General features: G+C 37.7%; 1 protein-coding gene across 3 annotated transcripts in view; it reads left to right on the plus strand.

The window, feature by feature from the left end:
• BTBD1 (BTB domain containing 1) overlaps positions 1–18104 on the plus strand; it is a 43714-nt gene that overhangs the window by 13400 nt on the left and 12210 nt on the right. For 2 of the 3 annotated variants that reach the window (XM_057543138.1, XM_007194266.2), the window contains exons 3-5: positions 1950–2055; positions 7679–7876; positions 17473–17665. In XM_057543138.1, coding sequence (XP_057399121.1) covers positions 1950–2055; positions 7679–7876; positions 17473–17665 — 497 coding nt within the window. The remainder of the gene's footprint in view (positions 1–1949; positions 2056–7678; positions 7877–17472; positions 17666–18104) is intronic. The other variant, XM_057543137.1, reaches the window with a different exon arrangement.

Here is an 18104-nt window from a genome sequence, read left to right on the forward strand (position 1 = left end):
GACTACACTTTGAGTAGCAAGGGTTAACAGATGTAATTGAGAAAAAGAAACTTTTCAGTGTCTTATTGGTCTTAGAACTCAGCATTACTCCAAAGTTTTCATGGTGGGGTCATGTGAATTAGCCCACAAATTGTCATGTGAACATCTTGTTCCTGCCAAGTGAGTCATTTGAACTGAGCATATTCATTTACTTGAGAGGACCTATGCTAGTTTCCCTCTAAAACAAAGAGCCAGTATACTGTACCAGCATAGATTACAGAGGGAAAAACACCCTCTGTGAAGTGATACAATCATTAAAAATAGTGCTATTTTATCAGGTAATGCCAGACTCAAACTAAATTTAGAGAAAATTTATTTTACTCCTAAGTAGCAGCAGTAGATTCTAAAGGAAACTTGATACTGTATCTGAGTGACTGAAATATTGCTACTCTGAATTAAATAATTTTTACCAAAAATTTTTTCCTAGAGTAAAATATCAATTTTTGCGTGAACACTAACTCACCTATAAAAACTGAGTTGGCCAGTTAAAATATCTGCTGACATTAGAATTTTAAAAATGTACTATTTTTCATATTTTAAAAATACAAAAACTATGATCCTAGACTGGATCCCATGCTAGAAGGAACAGTGTTATAAAAAGCATTATTGGATCAGTTGAAAAAACTGAAATACAGACAGTAGACTTCTGTTTTGTCCATGCTATTAAATGTAAACAGAGCTGACCCTAGGCCAAAAGGAAAATTGGTCATTGGCACACCTATCATCATATCTCGTTTTTCAGTGTTATGGTTTTTTAAAAATTTCATTTCTCCTTTTTCAGTGTTACAGTTTTTAAAAAAATTCATTTGAGTTTGAACACCCCCATTTTTAAACTTGTTTTTTTGAATTATAATATGCATCCTGATAAAGCACATATTGTAAGTTTGACTTCTGACTTCTTAAAGCCTAGCTTAGCTTTGCTAAAATCATACAGTATACAGTTGATCCTTGAACAACACGGGTTTGAACTTTGTGGGTCCACTTATATGTGTAATTTTTTCAATAGTAAATACTATAGCACTACATGATTAGTGGTTGGTTGAATCCAAGGATATAGAGGAACCTCAGATACAAAGGGCCAACTATAAGTTATATGTGGATTTTGACTGCACAGAGGGTCAGTGCCCCTAACCACCAAGTTTTTCAAGGGTCAGCTGTATACTCTTTTGCTCAATATATACAGTACCTTCTTTTGCTTACCATTAAGATTGTGGGATTCCTTCATATTGTTGTGGGTAGTTGTAGATCGTTCATTCTCATTATTGTGTAATATTCCATCACGTGAATTTACTTATTTGCTCCTCTGTTATCACGCCTAGTTTTTGCTTAGGTTCCCAGAACTTTCATGCTCTAAAATTCTTGTACTTTATTCTCTTCCCCCAATCAAAACAGGAAATGGAAAAAAAAATCTAATCTGTTGGTACTGGTATGCTTGACAGTTGATATTACCGTTTAGTGAAAAGATCTTAAGACTTGGACTTAAGTACTGGCTTTGGAGCATAACTAGCTAGATGTTACTAGGCAAGTCAGTATACCTCTCTGAGCCTCTGTTTCCTCATCTGGATAATGGGATAATGTCTGCCTTATCTAACCTAGAGTGTTTCATTAAGGATAAAATAAGTGATGTATAAGAAACAACGCAATGCATATATAGGCATATGAAAATAAAAATAACAGGGTTGTTAGTGGTAATATGAATTAATTGTTATCTCAGCAGGGCATTTGTGCTTTTAGCTTTTCTGATTGTGGAATGAAAAGTTTTAAGCACATATAGACATTATAATTGTATTTTAAGTATGTGTTTTTATATAATTAGCAATTATAATTGTTTACAGTATTAGCTTTGAATATATACAGCCTGAAAGTAAAATAACTATGAAAATAAAATAACTAGCCTTTTATATGTTTAGGCTCGATTATTTGATGAACCTCAGCTTGCTAGTCTTTGTCTAGACACAATAGACAAAAGCACGATGGATGCAATAAGTGCAGAAGGGTTTACTGATATTGATATAGGTAAGTTCACTGTGAATTAAAATGTTACCTTTTGGGGTGGGGCAAAAAAAATAAAATAAAATAAAATAAAATGTTACCTTTTAAGTACAGTAATGCCTTACTAGTCAGCCTTGTTGGCAGACAAGCTGTTTTTAAATTAGTGGTTTTTCCAAGTGATTTAAGTCTACCTCTTTAAGAGTTTTGCTTTCTTTATTTTGCTGAAGTATTCCTAAAAGTCTTAACTACCTCATTGCCTTTTAAAAGATGTCAAATCAAACAAATATTCATTGAATGCTCACCATATGCACGGCATTATACTGGGGTCCTATAAGAAATACAAAGAAGGGTAAGATGTGAATTTTCTTAAGGAAACTATCATCTAATTGGAGAATCAGGGAACGAATATGTGAAAATTAAGATTTAAGACATTAAATAGAAGGGATGACATACGGCAAAATGTGACTTTCGCCTTTTCTGAACTAGATACGTAGAAAATAATTACTATGCAAATCCAGAACGTGAAGAGAGCACCTCACATTGGAGTGTTAGGAAAATCTTGACCCAGAAGGTTCTGACATGGGCCTTAGAGAATGGATAGCATTTGCATAATGAACAGGGGAGGGCATTAGAGGCAAGTGGAACCGCACGAAGAAGTGTGTGTAGAGGAAGGGCAGTGCAAGGCAGGTGAAAACCAGCTTGTGGAGGACAGTGCAGTGACAGGCTGAGGAGTTTGAATTTTGTCCTGTAGGAGAGCAGAGAGAGCTGATCCAGGCTTATGACTTAAAATATTATCACCATCATGAACCCATAATATCTATCTTTAATCTTGTCTTCTTCTGGGCTCCAAATTTATATACCCAACTATTTACTTGACATCTTCATTTGGAGATTTTATAGGCATTTCCAACAACACAGCTAAAAGAGAGCCATTGATTTCCCCCCAACTCCCTGTTAAATCTTTTCTGTTCCTTTCCAGTTTTTTCTCATTCTTCCCTAATGGCACCACCATGCGCAACTAAAAACCTAGAAGTTATTCTTGATTACTCTCTTTCATACCCCACATGCAGTTTATCAGCACGTGCTCTCTGCTCTCCACTCAAAAATGTATCCTGGGGGAATTCCCTGTCAGTCCAGTTGTAGGACTCAGTGCTTTCACTGCCGGGGCCCAGGTTCAATCCCTGGTCAGGGAACTAAGATCCTGCAAGCAGCACAGCACAGCCAAAAAAAAAAACAAAGGTATCCTGAATCTGACCATTTCTTACCATATCCATTGCTCCCACCTAGTCGAAGCCACTGTTCTCTCACCTGGATAACCTCTGTGGTCTCCTGTTGTCTCCCTGCTTCCACTCACCCTTGCTTTCATACTGTCCATTCTCTACACAGCAGCAGATTGTATCACATCCTTGCTTCCAGTGTCTTCCCACTGCAGTTAGAATAAAATTCTAACTCCTTACAAAACTTACAAGATCCTATGTGATCAAGCCTTGTATTAGTCAGGGTAGGCTAGGCTTGGCTGTGGTAACAAATAGACCCCAAAATGCAAGCTCAACACATTTGCACAAATAAACCCCCAAAATGCACACTGGCTTCAACACAGTAGAAATTTTTTTCACACTCACGCAGCAGTCCAGGGCAGTGTTCCTGGCCAGTGAGTGGCTCTCTTCCATCTTGTGGCTCTGCCATTTCCTACAGCCTGCTTATTATCTGTATCTTGGTAGCACATGGGAAAACGCCTTGGCAAGGAAAATACCCACATCTTAAAAGCTTTGACCTTGAAATGGCACCCTCATTTTGCCTCTTATTTCATTGGACAGAATTCAGTCACCAGATCCCACCTAACTTAAGGGGAGGCTAGAAGATGCAGACTACTCACATCCCAGGAAGAAGAGAAAACAGAATTTTTGTAAAGAGCTGGCAGTTAACTACCTGCCTCTGTCTGTAGCTGACCTTGTCTCCTACCATTCTGCTTCTCATTCACTATGTTCCATATCCACTGGCGACAGTTACTTCAGTGTTTTTGAGCCTTTGTATTTTCTATTCTTTCTGATTGGAATCCTTTTCCCTGTGAATCTTTGTATGGCAACCTCCTTTTTTTTTTTTTGGCTGCTTTGGGTCTTCGTTGCTGTGCATGGGCTTTCTCTAGTTGTGACGAGCAGGGGCCACTCTTCCTTGTGGTGCACGGGCTTCTCATTGCGGTGGCCTCTCCTGTTGCAGAGCATGGGCTCTAGGCACGCGGGCTTCAGTAGCTGTGGTGCATGGGCTCAGTAGTTGTGGCTCGTGGGCTCAGTAGTTGTGGCTCGCGGGCTCTAGAGCGCACGCTCAGCAGTTGTGGCATACGGGCCTAGTTGCTCCGCGGCATGTGGGCTCTTCCCAGACCAGGGCTCGAACCTGTGTCCCCTGCATTGGCAGGTGGATTCTTAACCACTGCGCCACCAGGGAAGCCCCTACCTCCTTTTAATCATTCAGATCTCAGGTTAAACAAGACCTGAGACGGGCCATCTCACGCCTACGTAAAGTACCACATTCCCCTAAACAATCCCTGTTCTGTTACTCTGATTTATTTTTCTCATAATATGTATCACTCTCTGAAAATCTTATCTTGGTCTTTGTCTGAATATGTATATATTGATTGTCTACCTCCTCCTTCTAGATTGTACACTCCTTAAAGGCAGAGACTTTGTCTTGTTTACCGCTGTATCTCCAGCACTGAAAGTAGTAGAACATAGTATGTGTTCAGTTAATATTTGTTGACCAACTGGGCTGACCGGCTATGTCTAGAATGTTGCCTTTGCTTCCCACCTTGGCTAGTTCTCACTCAGTCTTAATGTCTTGGCTCAAATTATAACTCTTTCTTAAGAACTGCTACCCTCCCCTCTTCCATGAAATTTAATATATTCCTGTTTCGATAACATCCCTTTCTTAGTTTGCCTGTCTGCTGCACATTACCTTGGGAAGGATTTGTGCTCTTCTTGCATTATGCTGAAGGGCAGGGACTAGATTTGGTTCCCCCCCCAGCACCTGCACGTTGTGTGCTGTTGAATTTTTGTTGAGTTACTGAATGTTTGAGAGCCCTAAGCACTGCCCACGTTGGTAATGAAACATTGCTTAATCCTAGTTTCCTTCCCTTTAAGGAGCTATCAAATGCTCCACTTCAGTCTACTGTCATTTGAAATAATACTGCCTCCATCTGGGTGACTCACTCTGAGAAGTTGTTTTGTAAATAGCTCCTCCATTAGGCATGCCATTGGATCCTGGGAATCTTGAAGTAGGTACCTTGCACAGGATGAAAACCTTATAAATATTTGTTGATTTGATTTGATTTGATTTGCAGTGGTTTGTATTAAAACCCAGTATTGTATGATGTTTATAAATATCCTATGTGTTTTTATGATCTTTATTAGGCTCTCAGCTGTCATTTCTTATTATAACACATCTGTCAATAGAGGACCTATGTGTTTTCACCTCATAGTGTAGTTTGTTGCAAATGTTAAAAATTGGGAATGAAAGAGAATTCTAGGATCTGAAAGAAAGACCTGGCTTCAGGAGCTTTAATAGCTATTTTAGATTCTGGGGATGCTTTTTCTCCTCTGGCATTTGAATATGTGCTCCAGAGGGATATGCTTACCTTTTTCCAAGTAGAGAGATACCGTCTCTCTCTTGTAGGTTTTTGCCAAAGGAAAAAGATAATATGTCACATTGATAGAACAGAATTAATTTACATTATGCCAGGGGCAGTATAATGTGCTTGTTTTTTAGCCTTTAAGTTTCTACGTTTACCTTTACTGAAGTTTTTAGCATACAAGGTAGAGAAATGTAGGTTCAAGGTTGTCTGTTTTTCTATTGAATGATTAAATATTATGGTCATGGTATATTCCTAATCCTACAAGTATTGAGGTATGTTGACTTACATTCATTTATCTTTGAAAAGGTTTCCTGGGACCTTAGTTTATACTCATCTGCTCAGCTACCGGAGGAGGAAAAAGCTTGATTTTTAAAAAAATTATGTTTAACCTCTTCATTTTTAACATATTGTTGGGCCCCTTCTATGTTCCAGGGACTGTGATATCTTTGCTGTAATGATACCTATGTTTGTTATTAAACAAATATTTGGTTCTGGTATGAATGTGTAGACCATTGCATAGTAGAATTTTGTTTTTAATAAATTTTTCTTAGGTGTGTGTTTCTGGGCAATTTAATTATATTTTAATGTTTTCATTGATTTCTGGTCTACTGTCGTTTAAAATAACTCAGCCTATTTTAATTTTGCCTATGATAAGAGGGAAAAGGATTCTGAGTGAGGACCTGAGTTACGGTCATGACATTTATACTTGGATGTCAGATAGGGCTTTCAAACTTAATATGTCCAAAATTAAGCTTCAGATCTCCCCTCTCACCACCCCCCACCCTGCTTCCACATAGTAGTCTTTCTCATCTCAGTTGACGCCACTGTCATCCCTCCATTGCTTAGACTATACACCTGGGAATTATCCTTTACTCAAGCTCTCTATCACCCCCTATATCCAATCTGTTAGGAAATCTCCAGTCTCCTTTCAGAGTATACCCTGAATCTGATCATTTTTCACCACTTCCGCCTGGTCCAGGCCACCATCACCTCTGACCTGGATCAGCGCAAGAGCCTCCTAATTGATCTTGTTTCCACTCTTGCCTCCATTACTGTCTCTTCTCATCACGGCTGCCAGGGTGGTCGTTTTAGAACATAAAATGTCACAGCTCAAAACCCTCCAGGGGTTCCCTTTTTCACTCAAAGTAAAAGCCAAATGATTTACAGGGTGCTGCATGATTGCACCCCGCTTCCCACCATGTTTCTGGCCTCGTCACCTACTACTTTTCCCTCTTGCTCACTCTCCTCCAGCCACACTGACCTCCTGGCTGTTCCTTAGGTATGCCAGGCACACTCTTATAAGAGAGCCTTCGCACTGGCCAGTCCTGGAGTGCTCTTTCTCTCGAGGTGTGTTTGGCCTACTGACCCCACCCCCCCTCGACCTCCTTCAGGTCTTAACTCAAGTGAGGCCTATCCAAAGTATCCTATTTTAAGCTGCATTTCTGATTCCCCTTACCCTGCTATCTTTTCCTACATTTATTATGTAACACAGTATAATTTACTTATGTTTATTGAATGTTTCCCCCATTAGAATGTAAGCTCCATGAAGGCAAGGAATTTTTAACTTTTTGTTTAATGATGTATCCTCGGTGTCTAGAATAGTGCCTGGCACATTGTGAGTGGTTAATAAGAAATATTTGCTGAGTGAATGAATGAATTGTAATCTGTAGACTTTATGAATTTGTTCATTACTGATTGGGAGCCTTTTGCTCTGACTTACTTATTATTCTTGTTCTGAATATTTGAGTTTGCTTGCTGAATGGCATGAATATATAAGGAGATACTGTATCTAAGCTTCCATGTATGGTAAGTAGTAAGTTGAATGTTAACCTTATAGTAATTTTTTAAAGAAAACTTTGCTGTTTAATTCCTTTAATTCTTTAATATTTTTAAGTGTAGAGTCTATAGTTTTAAGTATCCTATTTTTATTGAGATTTGAAAATTTTATATAAGCATGTTTGTCAGTATTTTGTTAAAGAGCAAAATATTCCTAATTTGACATATTTTTTATTTTACCTGTAGACACACTCTGTGCAGTTCTAGAAAGAGACACTCTTAGTATTAGAGAAAGTCGACTTTTTGGAGCTGTTGTACGGTGGGCAGAAGCAGAATGTCAAAGACAACAATTGCCTGTGACTTTTGGAAACAAACAGAAAGTTCTAGGGAAAGCACTGTCCTTGATCCGGTTCCCGCTGATGACCATTGAGGAGTTTGCAGCCGGTAAGGCTGTAACTTGTCCAAAATCTACTTGAAACTATTTTAATGGGCAGTCAGTCTCCTGTGTGAGAGAGGAAAAGAAGCTGTTTATGTATGTGCATTTGTGTGTATAATTTCATTCAATTCTCCTAATAGCCCTTCAAGATAATATTGTAGGTTATACATTTATGTATTGTAAAATTATATATATTTTATATCTTTTTAAATATTTTGTATATTATAAATATATAAAAATTATATGGTATTTTATAGGTTTAAGAACTGAATCTGAGAGAGGTTAAGTGCTTACCTAAAGTTACAATGACATATCTTTCTGACTCTTAGGGTTGATGCTTCTTAGTTCTATGACCAGTTCTTGTTTCCCATATCAACATTGAGTATCATCTGCTTTTAAGTCATGGCCAGATTGATTTAAAAGAAAAAAAAAAATCTCATAATGGTTTAAAATTATATTTCTTTATGTTTATTGGCCATTTGTATTTTTTCTTTTTTCTTTTTTTTTTGAATTTTTAAATTTAATTTTATTTATTTTTTTATACAGCAGGTTCTTATTAGTCATCCACTTTATACACATCAGTGTATACATGTCAATCCCAATCGCCCAATTCACCCCCCCCACCCCACCCCCCGGTGCTTTCCCCCCTTGGTGTCCATATGTTTGTTCTCTACATCTGTGTCTCTATTTCTGCCCTGCAAACCGGTTCATCTGTACCATTTTTCTAGGTTCCACACATATGTTAATACACGATATTTGTTTTCTCTTTCTGACTTACTTCACTGTGTATGACAGTCTCAAGATCCATCCACGTCTCAACAAATGACCCAACTTATGGCTGAGTAATATTCCATTGTATATATGCACCACATCTTCTTTATCCATTCATCTGTCGATGGGCATTTAGGTTGCTTCCATGACCTGGCTATTGTAAAGAGTGCTGCAATGAACATTGGGGTGCATGTGTCTTTTTGAATTATGGTTTTCTCTGGGTATTCATTCATGACTTTTATTCTTTTGGGGTATTCACATTTTTCTTTTTGATTTATTATATATATTCCAGTATTCTCACAAGTTGTTTTTGTTTTTGCTGGTCAGAATCAATGTTTGTTTGTTCTTTTTGTAAACTTTTTAAATTAAAATATAACATGTACATAATAAAGTGAACAAATAGAGTAAACACACCTATTTAACCACACATATCAATTTACAGTACATTACCATACCCCACCAGTCTCCATCATGCCCCTCCTAGTCCTTAATCTCCCTTCCGAAGGTGACTGCTTTCTGGCTTCTGTAAATGAGTTTTGTCTGTTTCTAAACTTAATGTAAAGGAAGTCCTACATTCAGCATGTGTTCTTTTGTGTGTGGCTTCTTTCTCTTGACATGATGTCTGTTAGATTCATCTGTGTGGTTGTGTGTGGCAGTAGCTCATTCTTTTCCATTGCTGTGTAATCTGTTGTATGGACGTGCCATGATTTCTTTATCCGTTTTACTGTTGGACATTTGGGTTGTTTGTTTGGGGCCATTAAGAACATGCTTACACCTCTCACTTGGTGTACATATGTGAACACTTCTGTTGAGCAGGTGGCAGTGCAATTGCAAAGTCATAGAGTGTACACATGTTCAGCGTTGGTAGATCCTACCAAATAGTTGCCCAGCGTAGTTGTAATGGTTCACACTCAACTGCCAAACTAAGAGAGTTAAGAGTTCATTTCAGTTGCCTCACATCCTCTCCATTATATGCATATAATCTGACAAAAGACTTGTATCCAGAATATATTATAGATACATATAATGTATATACTTATAGCTAATATCCCAGTCTGTGGATTGTCTTTTCATTATCTTAATGCTGTCTTGATAAATAGAAGGTCTTAATTTTAATGAATTAACTTATCAGTCTTTTCCTTTAAGGTGAAGGCTTTTTATGTCTTAAGAAATTTTGCCTGCCTCAGGGTCATGAAGATATTCTCTTAGGTTTTCTTCTAGGAACTTTATTGTTTTACATTTAACTTTTTGGTCTGTAATCCAGTTGGGTTTTTATTGTTTGTGGTGTTTTTTCCACACATGTGTATGGTGTGAGGTAGAGGTCAAGGTTGAATTTTTTTCCCCACGTGACTATGTATTAAAAACTATCCTTGCCCCCATACACAGCAGTGCTAACTTTGTTGTAAATCAGGTGACTGTATATGAATGAATCTATTTCTGGAATGTTTAGTCTGCTCTACTGTTACATTTGTGTATCCTTGAACCAATTCTGTGGAGTTTTCATTTCTGTAGTTTTAAACTGAATCTTGAAATCTGGTAGTGAAAATCCTCTAGCTTTGTTCTTCTGGATTACCTTGGCTATTCTTGGTCTTTTGTATTGATAGTTTCATATACATAAATGTTTTAATCAGCTTGTCAGTTTCCACCAAAAAAAGTCATGGGATTCTGATTGGAATTGCATTGAATCCATAGATTGGTGTGGAGATAATTGACATTTTTATAATATTGAGTCTTCCAATCAATGAACATTGATTTAAGTCTTTTTAAAATTTCTCTTAGTAATACTTTGAGTTTTCTGGTAGAGGTCTTGCATATTTTTTGGTAGGTTTATTCCTTATGTATTTTATTTCTTAAATGTTATTGCAATGATTAGTTTTTTAATTTCCGTGTCCTAACTGATTGATTGCCAGTATATAGAAATACAGTTGATTTTTCCTGTATTGACCTTGTATCTAGTGATCTTGCTAAATTTATAAATTCTAATAATTATTTGTAGATCATTGTGCATAGTCTACATGTACAATCATGTGATCTGCAAACAATAATAATTCTATTTCTTCCTTTCTAATCCCTAGACATTTCTTTTTCTTGCCGTATTGTATGACCTAGGACCTTGAGCGTATTAAGAAGTATGGATAGTGAACATCCTTGCTTTATTCTAGTCTTAGGCAGAAAGCTTTCAGTATTTCCCCACAGAGTATGCTTGCTGTAAATTTTTTGTAGATACTCTTTATTGGGTTAAGGAAGTTTCCTTCTATTACTAGTAGTCTTCTAAGAGTTTTATCATGAATTTTACCAAATATTTCTCTTCTTTTGAGATAATGATACAGTTTTCCCCTTTATTCTCTTAGTATAGCTTAATACAGCATTGATTGATTTTCCAAGTTAAAACTTTGGATTTCTTACATAAACCAGACTTGGTTGTCATGCATTATTCTTTTTATATATTACTAGATCCAATTTGCCAGATTTAAAAAATATTTTTAGGACTACTTCATGAGAGAAATTAGGCTATAATTTTTCCTTTCTTGTAATGAAATTGTCAGATTTTGATTATCAAGGTTATGCTGGTCTCATACAAAAGTTAGGAATATTTCTCTTTTCTGTATTCAAGAGTTTATGTAAAATTGGTGCTATTTTTCCTTAAATGTTTAGGGGAATTCACCAGTGAAGCTGTCTGGATCTAGTGTTTTCTTTGTGGAAGGTTTTTAATTAGAGATTCAATTTCTTGAGTAGAGTAGGACTTTTCAGATTTTCTCTTTCGTTTTGTAACAGTTTCATCTAGACCTTTAATTTGTTAACATGAATTTCATAACATCCTTTTATTATCTCTATGTTTGTGAAATCTAAATTATGTCCCCTATTTCATTTCTGATATTGGTATCTTGTGCCTTTAATCAGCCTTGCCTAGGAGTTTATGCATTTTATTAATTTTTTTCCAAGAACTAACTTCTGGCTTTATTAATTTTCTCTATTGTGTATGTGTTTTCCATTTCATTGATTTCTGCTTTTTTCTTTATTATTTCCTTCCTCTAATTTTAATTTTCTGGGGGTTATTTACTTAGTCATTATGATTTTTTGAGATAAATACTCAAAACAGCGACTTTCAACTTTATTTTTTTGTGTGTATACATTTAAGTCTATAGTTTTCCCTCTAAGCATCTTTTTTTTCCCCCACGAGTTTTGATATGTTGTATTTTCATTGTCATTCAATAAAAAATATTTTCTAATTTTCATGGTAATTTTTTTCTTGACCCACGGCCTTATAAGTATATAGCTTAATTTTCAAATATTTGGGAATTTTTCTCCCTAGCTTTAAGACAGAAATTTCTGTTTAACTCTTTAGTCTCTTAGCAGCTCCTTTCTGCTTGGTTTTTTGGTCTCATAGTTTTCTCTTGCTTGTGCATAGCTTAGGAATTGACAAATACTTTTTTTAAATTTTATTTTTGGCTGCGTTGGGCCTTTGTTGGGTCTTTGTTGCTGTGCGCAGGCTTTTCTCTGGTTGCGGCCAGCGGGGGCTACTCTTCGTCGCGGTGCGTGGGGCTTCTCATTGTGGTGGCTTCTCTTGTTGCAGAGCACAGGCTCTAGGCGCGTGGGCTTCAGTAGTTGCAGCACACGGGCTCAGTAGTTGGGGCACACGGGCTTAGTTGCTCCACAGCATGTGGGATCTTCCCGGACCAGGGATCGAACCTGTGTCCCTTGTATTGGCAGGCGGATTCTTAACCACTGCGCCACCGGGGAAGCCCAGGAGTTGACAAATACTTCAAGGAGAAATTATGCACAAAATATTGGTCTTGTTTGTCTATTAAGTATTCTCTTCCGGGTCATTGTCTGGCTGCCTTGGTAGCTTTGAATTACAGCTTTTGTCTCTTCAGTCAGTTGAGGACTACCACAGTTTCTAGGTTGCCAGTTTCTGCGTGGCATTTATGCCCTGTGAAGCAAATCAACAAATATCCCAAGGGGAAAAGTGGTGACAAATATAGGGCTTCATCTCAATACATTTCCCTTCTCAAGCACTGACTGCCTCAACTGTTCTCTGTTAACATGAAATAGCTATTTTATGTACTGTTTCATCTATAGTTGTTCTCTGACCTAGGCTATTCCATCCTACAGACTTCTTAATATTTTTATGTAGTCAAATAATGTTTGTTTTTTTGCTGTTATGTATGTTCTTTTCTGTTATGCATATTATTTCTGTATTAATATTTTTCAAAAATGTTTTAGGGAGAGCTCCCCTTATGTTCTCTATTTTGCTGTTGAGTGTGTGTGTGTGTGTTTTCTGTATAGAGATTAGGAAATAATAAATTCTGCATTTACTTTTTCCCCTCCAATTTTCTTAATTCATTTCATAATAAAACGATATTTATTGACCTTCCCTATTTAAGATAAGAATGTTAGCATGGTGTTCCATCCTTTCAACCTTTCCAGCCCACTTTATGGTAACTGATTATGCACCCACATAACATACTACAAAAACACAACTATATTAGACTTAATTATAGGTTGTATTGGATTTAGTGTTTATCACCAGTTCTTTTATTATACACCTTCTTGAATTCTTTATTTTGATTCACTCATTTGTTGACTTTATTCTTGATTACTTTCTTTAAATAGACATATGGTATATATCTGAGAACGTTTTTCATGATCTGAAGACTTCTTTTTTCAACTAAGGAAATTTTATTATACAGGCGTACCTTGGCGATATTGTGTGTTGCAGACCACAACAATAAATTGAATATCGCAATAAAGTGAGCCATACAAATTTTTTGGTTTCCCAATGCACATAAAAGTTATGTTTACACTATATTATAGTCTGTTAAGTACAATAGCATTATGTCTAAAAAAAACCAAAGTACATACCTTAATTTAAAAAGACTGTATTGCTAAAGAATGCTAACTAACATCTGAGCCTTCAGCGAGTCCTAATCTTTTTGCTGGTGGAGGGTCTTGCCTCGATGTTGACGGCTGCTGACTGGTCAGGGTGGTGGTTGCTAAAGGTTAATGTGGCTGTGGCAACTTCTTTCTTTTTTTTTATTTTTTATTTTCACTTTTTCAAATGTTTGGCTGCGTTGGGTCTTCGCTGCTATGTGCAGGCTTTCTCTAGTTGCGGTGAGCAGGGGCTACTCTTTGTTGCAGTGCACAGGCTTCTCATTGCGGTGGCTTCTCTTGTTGCGGAGCATGGGCTCTAGGCGGCGGGCTTCAGTAGTTGTGGCGCGCGGGCTCAGTAGTTGCGGCATGCGGGCTTAGTTGCTCCGCGGCATGTGGGATCTTCCCGGACCAGGGCTCAAACCCGTGTCCCCTGCATTGGTAGGTGGATTCTTAACCACTGCGCCACCAGGGAAGTCCTGTGGCAATTTCTTAAAATAAGATAATAATGAAGTTTGCCACAGTGATTGACTCTTTCAGGAACCATTTCTCTGTAGCAGGCAATGCTGTTTGATAGCATTTTACCCACAGTAAAACTTCTTTCAAAATTGGAGTTAGTCCTCTCTCACCCTGCCACTGCTTTATCAATTCAGTTTATGTAATATTGTAAATCCTTTGTTGTCATATCAACAGTCTTCACAGCATCTTCAACAGGAGGAGGTTCTGTCTCAAGAAACCACTTTCTTTGCTCATCTGTAGAAGCACCTCCTCATCTGTTCAAGTTTTATCATGAGATTGCAGCAATTCAGTCACATCTTCAGGCTCCACTTCTAATTTTAGTTCTCTTGCTATTTCCACCACATCTGCAGTTACTTCCTCCTCTGAAGTCTTTGACCCCCTCAAAGTCATGCATGAGGGTTACAGTTTACTTCCTCCAAACTCTCTTTAATATTGATATTTTGAACTCGTTCCATGAATCATGGGTGTTTTTAATGGCATCTAGAATGGTGACTCCTTTCCAGGTTTTCAGTTTACTTTGCCCAGATGCAAATAGCGATTCAGAGGAATCGCTACTGTCTATGGTAGCTATAGCCTTACAAAATGTTCTTCTTAAATAATAAGGCTTGAAAGTCTAAATTACTCTTTGATCCATGGGTTATGGAATGGATGTCCTGTTAGCAGCCATGAAAACAACTGTACATCTTCATGAGTGCTCTTGGATGACCAGGTACATTGTCAAGGAACAATATTTTGAAAAGAATCTTTTTTTCTGAGCAGTAGGTCTCAACAGTGGGCTTAAAATATTCAGTCAACCATGTTGTCAGCAAATGTGCTGTCATCCAGGCTTTTTTGTTCCATTTATAACACAGAGTAGATTTAGCATAATTCTAAAGGGCCCTAGGATTTTCAGAATGGTGAATGAGCATTGGCTCCAACTTAAAGTCACCAGCTACATTAGCCCCTAACAAGAGTGTCAGGCTGTCCTTTGAAGCTTTAAAGCCGGGCATTGACTTCTCCTCTCTAACTATCAAAGTCCTAAATGGCATCTTCTTCCAGTAGAAGGCTATTTGTCGACACTTGTCTACATTGAAAATCTGTTGTTTCATGTAGCCACCTTCATTAATTATCTTAGCCAGATCTTCTGGATAACTTGTTGTAGCGTCTACATCAGCACTTGTTGCTTCACCTTGCCCTTTTATGTCACAGAGGTAGCTTCTTTCCTTAAACCTCCTGAACCACCTTCTGCTAGCTTCAGACTTTTCTTCTGTAGCCTCCTCATCTCTTTCAGCCTTCATAGAATTGAAGAGAGTTAGGGCCTTGCTCTGGATTAGTCTTTGTCTTCAGGGAATGTTGTGGCTGGTTTGATCTTCTATCCAAACCACTCAGACTTTCTCCATATCAGCATTAAGGCTGTTTTGCTTTCTTATTATTTGTGTGTTCACTGGAGTAGCACTTTTAATTTCCTTCAGGAACTCTTCCTTTGCATTCGCAACTTGGCTACTGTTTGGTGCAAGAGACCTAGCTTTTGACATGCCTTCTTACTCAGCATAATCATTTCTGCTTTTGATTTAAAGGGAGAGATGTTTGACTGTTCTTTCACTTGAACACTTAAGAGGCCACTGTAGGGCTGTTGTTTTCATTTTTTTTAGTAAATTTATTTATTTTATTTTTGGCTGCATTGGGTCTTAGTTGCTGCACGCGGGCTTTCTCTAGTTGCGGCGAGCGGGGGCTACTCTTCGTTGCGCTGCACGGGCTTCTCATTGTGGTGGCTTCTCTTGTTGAGAAGCATGGGCTCTAGGCGTGCAGGCTTCAGTAGTTGTGGCACACAGGCTCAGTAGTTGTAGCTTGCGGGCTTTAGAGTGCAGGCTCAGTAGTTGTGGCGCACGGGCTTAGTTGCTCTGTGGTATGTGGTATGTGGGATCTTCCCAGGCCAGGGCTCAAACCTGTGTCCCCTGCATTGGCAGGCAGATTCTTAACCACTGTGCCACCAGGGAAGCCCAACTATAGGGTTGTTAATTGGCCTAATTCCAATACTGTTGTGTCTCAGGAGGAGACAGAGAGAGATGGGGAACGGCTGATCAGTGGAGCAGTCAGAACACACACAACATTTATCAATTAAGTTCGCTGTCTTATGGGTGTGGTTCATGGGGCTCAAAACTATTACAGTAGTAACATCAGAGGTCACTGATCACAGATCATCATAACAAGTATAGTAATAATGAAAAAGTTTAAACTATTGAGAGAATTACCAAAATGTGACACAGAGACACAAAGTGAGCAAATGCAGTTGAAAAATGACAGCAACAGACTTGTTGATGCAGGGTTGCCACAAACCTTCAATTTGTAAAAAATGTATCTGCGAAGCATAATAAAGCTAGGTATACCTGTAGTCTTGAATTATTGCATCATCCTATTTCTTATTGTTAGTTCTTCAGGAACACTAGTTACCTGTATGTTGGTCTCTGCTCTTTATCATCCATTTTAATCACCTTAAACATTTTAATTCTTTTGTCTTATTTGTCATTCTGAGAAAGATACATGAGTTTTCACCCCCATCTCTCTTCTGATCTTACGCAGTTCCAGTTATGTTCTGTTCTTTTTTTTTTTTTCTCTAAAATGCATGTTTTAAGTTTGTAATTGTATTTTTTCTTCTTTACAATCTTTACTTATCCAGAGATTGCAAATGAACCACGGGGCCAGGTCTGGCAGGTTGATAAATTTTGTGTGTGATATTCTAAAAATTTATATTAAAAATTAGGGCGTTTTATGTTAAAATCTGATTTATAGCTTCCTAAACCAAATTTCTAGTGTTTTGCAGTCTCTTATTTAGATTGTTTTTACCAGCCTTGGAAGGAATCTCCTGGCATCTTTTATGAGGAATAGCATTTATTCCTGGGTAAATTTAAGCTGTTTGGAATTTTCTCTTCCCAGAAACAGTGAATGAGAAAACTATAGCGTGTGATATGCTGCTTCCACAGCTCTTCCAATCTTAGCTCCTGACCTCTGCTAATTTCAAAATCCCACAATGAAAGCACTGTGCCATCATCTGTTTCTACCTCTAAATATTCCATTGTTTGATTACAGCCTCAGACAGATGGGGAATGGAGAGGTAACGATAGCTCTGGCTGCCACTGTAAGCACTTCTCCAACTCTCCTCTTTCTGGGAAACAGAATACTCAGGGCGAATGGATAGAAAAATCCTGGGATCTTTCTGTGATCTCAGGGTTTCATCTAAGCTTTGATTTATTAATGATTTTAACACTTACATATTAGGTTAACCTCGGATGAATTTAGTAAAACTTTTAAATTAAATATATGCTAAAATTATATATGCTGAGATTTTTCTACCTCATTGTTACTTTACATCTTTCACATTTGAATTCACATTATTATGGGGAGAATTACAAAGTTAGGAATTGCAGTGAAGTTACTTTTATTGAGGTTTATGTTTTTATTTCTACAGGTCCTGCTCAGTCTGGAATTCTGTCAGATCGTGAAGTGGTAAACCTCTTTCTTCATTTTACTGTCAATCCTAAGCCCCGAGTTGAATACATTGATCGACCAAGATGCTGCCTCAGAGGAAAGGAATGCTGCATTAATAGATTCCAGCAAGTAGAGAGCCGGTGGGGTTACAGTGGAACGAGTGATCGAATCAGGTATCTGCATATTGTAGATTTGGGGGTGGGGTGGGGAGGGGCAGCGGCTCGCATTTGGCTTTTATGTTCATATTGTGGGAGATAATTAACCACATTTTATTTTATACTTTGTTTAATACATTTCTAACTTGATACAACAGTCAAGAAGTCGGTGAGGCTTACTGGTCTCTCCACTGAATTATGAGTGAGGGAATCTCTTAGGAAACAAGTAGAGTAAGAAAGGATTGACTTGGGCCTTCTATTTTGTGAGTTTTGTTTGGATTGCCACTGCTGGTGAGCTGAAGTCTAGACCTTAATTGATCAAACACTATTTTTACAGTCTCAGGGCTATAATTTAATACATTTACTCTTACTTGGTTTAGTGTGAGATTTTTATTTGCATAGATGTTGCATGGAAAATATCTCAGTATACATTTATAAGAACTTTGAATGGGAAAAT

The sequence above is a fragment of the Balaenoptera acutorostrata genome, chromosome 3 (assembly GCF_949987535.1).
Source record: "Balaenoptera acutorostrata chromosome 3, mBalAcu1.1, whole genome shotgun sequence".
In the NCBI taxonomy this organism is placed as follows: domain Eukaryota; kingdom Metazoa; phylum Chordata; class Mammalia; order Artiodactyla; family Balaenopteridae; genus Balaenoptera; species Balaenoptera acutorostrata.